The 10,557-nt window shown below is 40.0% G+C and overlaps 2 protein-coding genes across 3 annotated transcripts; one reads left to right on the forward strand and one right to left on the reverse strand.

The window, feature by feature from the left end:
• Positions 1 to 2,161: 2,161 nt before the first annotated feature.
• On the reverse strand, positions 2,162 to 5,018 carry LOC103463169 (gastrula zinc finger protein XlCGF8.2DB-like). Of its 2 annotated transcripts, none has more exons than XM_008406377.2 (3): positions 4,951 to 5,018; positions 4,663 to 4,828; positions 2,162 to 3,606 (listed from the first exon to the last, which is right to left on the reverse strand). In XM_008406377.2, the coding sequence occupies exon 3, from the start codon at positions 3,589 to 3,591 to the stop codon at positions 2,485 to 2,487; it is 1,107 nt and encodes a 368-aa protein (XP_008404599.1). In that variant the 5' UTR covers positions 3,592 to 3,606; positions 4,663 to 4,828; positions 4,951 to 5,018; the 3' UTR covers positions 2,162 to 2,484. The 2 variants fall into 2 exon arrangements, with proteins under 2 accessions (XP_008404599.1, XP_008404601.1); XM_008406379.2 differs by having other exon boundaries at positions 2,162 to 2,389; positions 3,150 to 3,606; positions 4,663 to 5,000.
• A 2,155-nt stretch (positions 5,019 to 7,173) lies between these two features.
• Positions 7,174 to 10,086, forward strand: LOC103463170 (tripartite motif-containing protein 16-like). Its single transcript, XM_008406380.1, has 3 exons — positions 7,174 to 7,252; positions 7,911 to 7,998; positions 8,081 to 10,086. The coding sequence occupies exon 3, from the start codon at positions 8,117 to 8,119 to the stop codon at positions 9,797 to 9,799; it is 1,683 nt and encodes a 560-aa protein (XP_008404602.1). The 5' UTR covers positions 7,174 to 7,252; positions 7,911 to 7,998; positions 8,081 to 8,116; the 3' UTR covers positions 9,800 to 10,086.
• Positions 10,087 to 10,557: the final 471 nt, after the last annotated feature.

A 10,557-nucleotide genomic window follows, 5' to 3' on the forward strand; every position in this document is an offset into this window, starting at 1 on the left:
AAGTAATGGCAATTTTTAAAAATGAGACATCAAGCAAGAGATTGAATACATATTCACCCTCTTCAAGCCAATATTCAGTAGATGCACGTTTGGCTGCAATATTGAAATATCTCTACGTAGAAATGTGATCCAAGCTATTCATCACAAATGTCAAATTTGTGACCAGTGCCCGAAAAATGCAGTAAAACAATAACATAATAAAACAATACTAAAATGTTACTTTATAGACCTGAAAATCAGGTGGTGAGAATTAAAAAGACGGAAGTCTATAAATTAAGTTTTTTATTAGAAGTATCTGAAAATAACACAAGGATGGCCAATGATTCAGTTACGATCATCAAAAAGGAAAAAAAAACATAAATGTCACAATGGTAAAAATTCACATGTAACAGAGATACATAAACACTAAAAAATAAACAAAGCTTTGCAATTTATAAATCCTTAGAAGTCACAATGTATTAAACACAAACATAGCTGCCATAAAATGCATCACTGTAGTGAGGCTGTCGATCAAATAAAAATTTTTTCTGTTCTATAGGAAAACTGCCTCACCATCGCTTTATTCCAGGTGATCTGCAGGGTGACAACAGTCACATTCTTCTCAAGAGTATGGTTTCTAGCCCATGTGAATTCTTAAGTGACAAGTGAGATCACTATTCTAGTCAAAGGACTTTTCACGAGTCACAAGAAAACAGCTTCTCACCTAAATGGGTTCGTAGTGGAGCAAACAGTTAGTTTCTGATACTGAAAGATTTATCACACACTTTATGAGAACACAGATTGTCCCGTATAAGTTCCGACATGAAAAGCCAAGTCATTGCTGGTTCTGCATAATTTCTGACACAAGCCACAGGAAAACGGCTTCTCACCTGGGTGAATCCGGATGTGACGAGCCAAATCACGACTGCCTATGTAAGATTTTCCACACAACTCACAAGGAAATGGCTTCTCACACGGATGTTGGTAGATTCAGCAGAATTTGCAGAGGAGCAATAACAGTTCCATTATGTTTCCTGTGTTTAAAAAAGAAAAACATTCTTATGCCATAGGACTAATTTATAAATCTATACTGAAGCAAAGGAAACTAACTAATCAAGGAGATCTCCAACATCCACCAGGAAGTGATAAGCCCAGTAAACTTTTCAGTTTTCAGTTAAAAAGTCTTACTTAATCATCGTCAAACATGTTTAACTCATTTCTTTATTTGTCCACTAGAGGGAGGTGTAGTGCCAGAAACAAACGAGTTAGAAGTCAGTCTTGGTGGATTTATACACATTTCACACAAACAGCGTCTTCCATCAAAATAATATAAATACTGTTAATGAATAATAAAAGTGCAAATGCAAAACATACACAATGTTCTTCATACAAGATACACACAATAACCACAGACTCATACATTAAAAATAATTCATTGATTGAAGGAACTAAAACACAATTCCAAATTCAAATAAAATTCAGTCTTTATAAAAGGCTTCAAGGGAAAAATGTTGACTTAAATGATGTTTTAATTTAAAAATAATAAAACATGTCTGTTATATACTAAGAAAAAAGCTAAAGTAATATACAGTTGCAAGATCCATAATATCTCTAATTTTCACAACAAAACCAACCAGAAATTTAAATTCCTCTCACTGCAGCAACATTTTTTTGTTTTTTTAGAAATTATTTGTGATTACAGAAATTCGAGAAAAGCTGTTATGGATCACATATGTCAGTTCCAAGCATTTTTTTGATGTTTGAAAATTAAGATGACCACCAGATTAAAAAAAGAAATTGGGGTAATTTCTATTCAGTATGCAGAATCATCCAGGTAAGATCTTAACAAGCTACGCTCAATTTTTAACAACCTGGGCAGGGAAACACTAATGAGTTTGTAATGCACCGTCAGTAAGGCACTTTGAATAAGCTGTAAGTGGTTTTGTCATAGTTAAGAAATAATATACTCCTTTTGTTAATTTCTAGAAGATCCCTAGAAGCAATTTCTCTCTTGGAGTTAATGACTCCTCACACATTTAAAAGAAAATCTCTGGAGATAAATTGTGGCCATAAAGTTTGTTCAAAAGATAAAAAAAAAAAAAAACGTTTTTTGCAACTGAAAAAAATTTAACTGAAAGAATTTAGAACCTGAAAATGTTTGATTATTTTTTCAATTATGATTATTATTATTTTTGTTGCCAAAAATGTAATTAATCAATTTAAATAAAGTTGTGATGGACAGGCGACCTGTCCAGTGATCTCGCCTCTCACCCGTTGACTGCTGGAGAAAGGCACCAGCACTCTCACGACCCCACAGGGAATAAGCATGTTTGATAATGGATGCTTGGATGGTTGTTTGTCCTGTGTTGCCTGTCCAAGATGAACCTCACATCCGGCAGCAGATAGGCACCTGGAGATGGATTTAGGAGCTATTCAACAGCTCAGACAGAATAAACAGAATTTTTATGTAATCTGCTTATTATTTTGGGAAGAACTTCAACAAACTTAACAAGTATAAAGCTTCCCACTCGTGTGGGTTCTCATATGCTTAGCCATGCTACTGCTGTCACTAGAAGCTTTACCACAAACGTTACAGTAGTAGGGCTTCTCACCTGTATGGGTTCTCATGTGCTTAGCCAGATTGCTACAGTCGCTAAAAGCTTTACCACAGGTTTTGCAGTGATACGGCTTCTCGCCTGTGTGAGTCCTCATGTGGTTGGTCAAAGGACTCCGGTTACTGAAGGATTTGCCACAAACTTTACAAGAATAAGGCTTCTCACCTGTGTGGCTTCTTATGTGATCATTTAAGTATGTTTTGTCACTGTAGGCTTTCCCACAAACATCACAGGAGTAAGGTTTTTCTCCAGAATGAGTTCTCATGTGAACAGTCAAGTTACTTTGCTGGGTGAAGCCTTTCCCACAGACCAAACATGAGAAAGGCTTCTCCCCCGTGTGAGTTCTCATGTGGCTAGCCAAATGGCCACTGGCTCTGAAAGACTTCCCACATAATTGACAGGAATGGGGCTTTTCCCCAGTGTGGGTTCTCAGGTGTACAATCAAGTTAGTTTTCTGTGTGAAACCTTTCCCACAGGTTAGACATAAAAAGGGTTTTTCACCCGAGTGGGTTCTTATGTGATCAGTCAGATAGTTAGATTTAGTAAAGCATTTACCACAAACTTCACAAGCAAAGTTTCTGTCGTGTACGATGTCACTGTTTGGTTCTGGTTCACAAGAAGGTGTCACCATAAAGGTGTCCATCTCTTGCTTCACTCCTCGCTGGTCGTCTTCCTGGAAGGCACTGCCTTCAACTGGTTCCTTATCGATTTGTTCTGGTTCATTCTTTCTCCCCAACATCTGCTGGAGTTCTGGCTCACCGTGAAACGTTTCCTCACAAGTGGAAGTCAGAATACTTGTGCGAGTTTCCTTCTTCACATCAACCCGCTCGTCATCCTGAATGATGCAGACTTCGATCTCTTCTTCTTTAATCAATCGAGCTTCTGGTTCCTCCAGTTTCTCCTCCACCGCATTGCCTTCGTTACAGTCAAGAATGGAGTTGTTTACTTGGTTGATGAGAAAGTGATCGCCAACGACCTCCCATGTGATGACAGACATGATGGCGTGGAAAGCCTGCGGTAACAAGAGAGAATTATGGCTTATTAATGGGGTTAAAATGCATTTATGTGAGGGAAGAAAATGTGGTTATTCCACATAATTTCATTGAATATTCTATTTGTGTACTATCATGCATGCTGCCCCTAGTGGAAGCTCCAGTCATTTCATCATAAATTATTGATTTTAACAGATAACTTTGAACATTTTTCATACATCATTTCTACACCAGGAAAGGTCACCAAGCAAAGCCTGAACGGATCAGAACAGAACACTGGATTGGGTTGTACCACCAAACCTAACAGGACATTTTAGGTTGCAAGCAAGCTGTCGTTTCTTTGTCTTGAGGAAACTAATATTACAAGAATAAAGATAAATATCAAGTCAGAAATATAAATAGTAATTCTTTTTACAGTGTGTTCTTATCTACAAGTCTTTTACTGCCATTTTTGGTCCAGTAGTTGGCTAAATGGGCAGATTAATACATAGTCTATGGACAACTGAATGGAAGGTCGGACTAAAGAATAAACATAAGTTATATATGGCCAGAAATTTTCCAAAACTATCTCTCACCCTCCATCTTTTTATTTAAATTTATTCAGACCTTAAAATTCAGAAGCAAAATCTCAGAACCTTCCAGGTTGTGATGTGGAGAGCTGTTTACAAGGCAGTTAACATGAATAAATACAAAATATAAATTTACTACACATAGGTAATGCTGACTGAATTTTATTTTTATTTTTTGCATGAACAGTGCATATTAAATACTTTGTTAATGCAATAATTTCCAGAAGGTTATTTTCACCTGTATCCCTAGAGAGACGGTCAAAGAACCCTAAAAGAATGAGAATAAACACTTATGTTTGAAAAATGTATGAATTTTATGTTAAATTCAAACACTAAACTGTATTGGATCCTTTTCAAACCGCAGCTCCTCCATTCACTTTTATGCTTTACGGGCGGCTGTTTCCTCTCTCAATATGGCGGAGACGCTGACGTGTCACAGCAGCTCCCAGCATAAGAAGCTGTTAGCTAGGATTTAATGCAACAGATCGCCAAATATTTCTCTCTTACCGACTCTTGACGTATTTGCTCGTCCGAGAAAGACTGTAAACCGACAAGACTCCAGTAAATGTCCAATATTTTCAATATAAAGTCTCTTTTTGTCCCATTTATCCTAGGAAACAGTTAGCTTCTCTGTTAGCCAGGGGGCTAACAAGTCTTCGTCGGCCTGCTGTTGCTGGTAAACCAGGGAAAAATGGGTGTTAAACACAAACTAAGAAATACTATCAAAGCTTATAAATGGTACATTAAATACAGAAAGCTGGAATTAAATAGAAGAAAGCAAAATATTGACGCAACTTATTCTTTTTCGTTCGCTTGTTTTCGTACTTCTTCTGGTGTTTATTGTAAAAACAATACAATCGTGCGCCACCTAATGGTAGGTGGCGTGGATCAGAAATTTCAGAACGATGTGATATGCAGAATCTATAAAGATAGGCTCAGAATCCACCTTAAAACTAGTACTAGCTCGATTAAGCACTGACTAGCTCATTTGCAGCGAAAGGTCCGTTTCTGTCATATTGATAAGAGAAACAGCCTCCAGTAAAGAAGCACAAGCAAATAGAGGAGCTGCAGCTTTACAAATTTTAAAGTAGGATTTTGTTTGGATAGTCAGGAGTTTATTTTGTGGTGTAAAATCCATCCATCCATTTTCTGCACACGCTGGTCCCTTAGTGGGGTCGGGACTCCCTGGACAGGTCGCCAGTCTGTCACAGGGCAACACAGAGACAAACAAGCATGCACACACACTCACACACCTAGGGACAATTTAGAGAAACCTGACAGTCATGTTTTTGGACTGTGGGAGGAAGCTGGAGGGAGGAAGCTGGAGAGAACCCACCATGCACAGGGAGAACATGCAAACTCCATGCAGAAAGTCTCCTCCCTCCGTCCGAATGAAAACCATGGAATCGTACGACCAGACTCAAGGACATGCTCTGAGATAATTCCATCTCTTTCAGAAACTGTTTTGCATGGGAGAGCAGGCTGCACAAAATTAATGGTCAAACTGCAGACACTTTTCTTTGTTACAGATATATTTCCCTGATGTCACTGCCTCGGCTGGCCATGACTCAAATGTTGCTACTTGTGCCATCTTTTCCTGATGTGTCGGTTCATGCCCTTGTCTGTCTGTCTAGTTTATTGCTTTTAGAAATTGTGCAGTACACAAAAAAATATGTCAACATCTTATTCTAGTCATCCAGACAGATTCACTGATGGGACTGAGGTTTTGAGTAGAGAGTCTGACTGGGTGTTGTTACTCTGAGGTGCAGTGGAGAGGGCAACAAATTCATATAACCATCGCTTACAGACGTTCATTCACACCCTCAGCCCCCAGAGCTGAGGGTGTGAATGAATGTGGATTTGGCCAAAATGAAAATCTGAGTGCACTGACTTGTTTTAGTTTTGGTCAGAACATACGAATCTCCATCTCAGGTCCAGTTTCCTCCAGAGTCTGACTGTACCGGGATCACAGAGCAGGTCTTCTGTCCTACAGCGTCTCTGAAACCACGACTCTCCTCTACAGAGTCCAGACCAGAGTCACTCAGCCGCTGCATGCTGGGGTTTATGTTTGTAAAGATCCTCTGCAGTTCTGTAAACCCAGAACAGAACTCTGCAGAATCCAGATAGGATTCCCTCTTATCTCCGTGGTTGCTTATCTGAGTTGTTCTGAGTTCATTTACTTTTCTGGTTTAATGTAGTTCTCTGTGTTTCAGGGGCCACAAATAAAATCACTGCTGATACTTCCCCACATGAAAATCTAAACCTCTTGGGTTCAAATAATGTAGTTTTAATATTTGTACTGCTCTCTCTGATTGGCTTTCTTCAATAAAACAACTTAATTCCAGTGAAATTTGTAAAGTTTTCTTTTCATTATATTGTGGTGCAATAGGAGTCTAATTTTGGTTTGAGCAATTACTGATAAAAATATTAACTTAGATCGAAATGGTTGATTTTACACCGGAATTATCAAAAACATAATAGCCAAATAGTTCAACCTCAGTTATGTTTATAAATACCTGCCTGATAAGGCCTGGGTGTAAAACGAACAGGTAAAAGTTCAAATCCATCCAGTTCTGGCGTGATCTGATGCAACACGTGTGTGAAATAAATACAGACAACTTTTCTCCTATATACCAGAGTTTACTAAAAAATAATTCAGCCTTACAATTAATAATTTTAACTGTACGGTTGATAGTAACATTCAACTTAGCTACTGAGAAAAAGCTACAAATGTACTAAAACTAAAACGACTAAAAGTATAAAAACAACAGAAGTACAGATAAAAATAGAGCCAATAAAACGATGCAGTAATGTCAAAATGAAGACACTTTCCTGTTCAAATGTTAATTATGTAAATAACCACAAGTATTTTTTTTATTACAGCAAATTTGAATGTTTTATTTTTCCAATTATCTTGATGTTTATGCAGTGAAGTCCTTAACTTCTGGTTGGAACTGTTTACTTTTGAATTTGCACTTTCTACCTAGTGCAGTTGGTTTGTTTTCCCCCAAATACTGCGGTTACTGCGGCACTTTGCTTTTCATGGAGCAACAAACACTGTTTAATACTGGCAGCCCGGAGTCCGAAGAGTCAAAAGGTGTGTTGATTGTAAAACGTACTTACTTTTAATGTGTGTTTAGTGTGTTCAGGAGTTTATTTGGCATAGATTAAAGGTAAATGGAAACATTGTAAAATGATTGGTATGATTGTAGATTTCAATGCGACAGTGAAAGGAATTTGCTTTTAAGAAATTCAATCTCACAAATCCACCAGTAAAGATTTATCCTTGTTAGGGGTGGCGTGAGATTTAAATGAAATGTTTTCTGGTTATTCTGTTGTTGAAGCAGATTTTTACTCCTAAACTCCACAATGTTGGTGAAGTTCTGCTGGGATGGAGTTAAAAATGTCCAGAACCTCCACATGGCTGGTTGCAGCACTTCTGCCTGCTGTCAGTCACGGAAATGTGTCACAGCTTTTTATGAAGATGCATTTTCAGCAGCAGCAAATAAACAGATGTGAACATGATGTATATGTGTGTCACGTTGCCATTTTAGTGCAGTTAGGAAACAATAAGAGACTTTCCTGAGCAGCCAAACACCCAGTTTCTTCAGTAGCTATTTTATTTCATTATCTGGAACAGTGGATAGCTTAATAGTTTAGGGGGTGGGGTGTGTGTGTGGGGAGGGGGGCGGGGGGGGGACTAACAGAAATATGCTGTGAATCAGTTTAAAATTTAACCTTTATCATTTTCTCAGCCCTCCAGTTCCTGGAATCAAAGTCTGACGTTCCTCCCTCTCCTTCCTGATCTAAAATAGCTCTTAGTGGAACCAACATCTGCTGAAGGTAAAACCTGATTGGCTGCAGCTTCTCTGCACTGACCTGTGATTGGTGGATGAGAGCTCAAACCAGTTTCTGTTTTCTGCAGATGAAACTCACACAGTCTCTGTGACTGAGAGGAGAAATGGCGCAGCAGGCGGTTCATGTGGACCGAGAAACTTTCTCCTGCCCGATCTGTCTGGATCTACTGAAGGATCCGGTGACGATTCCCTGTGGACACAGCTACTGCATGAGCTGCATTAAAAGCTTCTGGGATGAGAGTGGGGAGAAGAAAATCTACCACTGCCCTCAGTGCAGACAGACCTTCACACCAAGGCCTCTCCTGCAGAAGAACACCATGCTAGCAGCTTTAGTGGAGCAGCTGAAGAAGACTGGACTCCAATCCGCTCCTGCTGATCACTGCTATGCTGGACCTGAAGACGTGGCCTGTGATTTCTGCACTGGGAGGAAGCTGAAAGCCTTCATGTCCTGTCTGGTCTGTTTGGTTTCCTACTGTAGGAATCACCTCCAACCTCACCTCGATGTCGTTGGACTGAAGAAACACAAGCTGGTGGAGCCGACCAAGAACCTCCAGAAGAAAATCTGCTCTCAGCATGATGAGGTGATGAAGATGTTCTGTCGCACTGATCAGAAGTGCATCTGTCTCATCTGTTTAATGGATGAACATAAAGACCATGACACAGTGTCAGCTGCAGCAGAAAGGACCAACAAGCAGAAAGAGCTGGAGGAGAGACGACGAAACATCCATTGGGGAATCCAGGAAAGGGAGAAAGATGTGAAGCTGCTTCAGCAGGAGGTGGAGGCCATCAATCACTCTGCTGATGAAGCAGTGGAGGACAGTGAGAAGATCTTCACTGAGCTGATCTGTCTCCTCCAGAAAAGAAGCTCTGAGGTGAAGCACCAGATCAGATCCCAGCAGGAAGATGAAGTGAGTCGAGTCAAAGATGTTCAGGAGAAGCTGGAGCAGGAGATCAGTGAGCTGAAGAGGAGAGACGCTGAGCTGGAGCAGCTCTCACACACAGAGGATCACAGCCAGTTTCTCCTCAACTACCCCTCACTGCCAGCCAGGGAGCCCAAAGGCTCATCCAGCATCAACATCCGTCATCTGAGCTGTGACTCAGCTGCTGCCACATCCTTAAAGAGTCTCGGAGATAAACTACAGAACGTCCTGAGAGACACATGGATAAACATCTCACTGATGGTCTCTGAGATGGATAATCTACTGTCAGAACCAGAACCAAAGAGCAGAACTGGATTGTTAAAATATTTGTGTGAGATCACTCTGGATCCAAACACAGCACACAGAAAGCTGTTATTATCAGAGAGGAACAGGAAGGCACAAAGAATGTGCCAACATCAGTCTTATTCTCAACACCCAGACAGATTCACCGGATGTTACCAGGTCCTGAGCAGAGAGCGTCTCACTGGACGCTGTTACTGGGAGGTGGAGTGGAGCGGCCAGCAAGTTTATGTCGGAGTCGCATGCAAGAACATCAACAAGGCAGGATGGGGAAATGAATGTCTATTTGGACATAATGCCAATTCTTGGGTATTGAGTTGTTCCCAAAGTGGTTTCAGTTATGGCCACGACAACGTCTGGACCTCCATCTCAGGTCCAGTTTCCTCCAGAGTCGGAGTGTTCCTGGACCACACAGCAGGTCTTCTGTCCTTCTACAGCGTCTCTAAAACCACGACGCTCCTGCACAGAGTCCAGACCAGATTCACTCAGCCGCTGCACGCTGGGGTTTATGTTTGTGGTTCTGTAGAGTTCTGTAAACCCAACTCCTCTCCTCCTTCTGATTGTTGATCAGGGTTCGTTGTTCTGATGTCTCTGCTGTTCTGCTCTTTATCCGTCTGGTTTAATTGTAGTTCTCTGTGTTCCAGGAGCCATAATGGAATCACTGCTGATTTCTGTCATTCTTATTTAACAAAAATGTTTCTGTCACTCTAATATTTAATATTTGCAGTGATATATTTGTTGTTTATCTTCCTCTGTTCTGCTTGTTTAGATCAGTTGAGATTGAAGTGAAATGAACTTGCTCCTAAAACTGAAACTAACATTAAAAATAAAAATGCGTATTTTATCCAAACGTCCATCACTGTGTGTTTTTTTAAGTGAAATTTGCACTAACCCATTAACACTGACAGTTTTAAAGAGCTCTTCCCTTTCACTCCATGCCATTAAGCTTCCTGTTTACCATGTTTTGATTTCTGTTGTGTACCGTATATATTCCTGCATTACTAGCCGGAAGTGAAAAAGGGAGTTTTGAAAAACAGAAAATAGCGGAAAACTGGATTCCAGGCTCACCGCAAAACCTCCAAAAAGAGACTGAACAGATATGGCCAAACACTGAAGCATGCAAGGGAAACCTCTTTGAAGTCATTAGCAAAAACATTAACAATCATCATTATTATTGCATCATTATTTCTCCTCCAGAACCACAGCCAATCAGAAAAATAGCAGATAAAACAAAAAGTTAACAGTAGAAATAACAGCAAATAAAGCAAACTGGAGAGGAGAAGAGCTGTTGCCTTGCAGCAAGAAGGTTCTGGGTTCAATTCCCG

The sequence above is a fragment of the Poecilia reticulata genome, linkage group LG4 (genome assembly GCF_000633615.1).
Source record: "Poecilia reticulata strain Guanapo linkage group LG4, Guppy_female_1.0+MT, whole genome shotgun sequence".
NCBI classification, from domain to species: domain Eukaryota; kingdom Metazoa; phylum Chordata; class Actinopteri; order Cyprinodontiformes; family Poeciliidae; genus Poecilia; species Poecilia reticulata.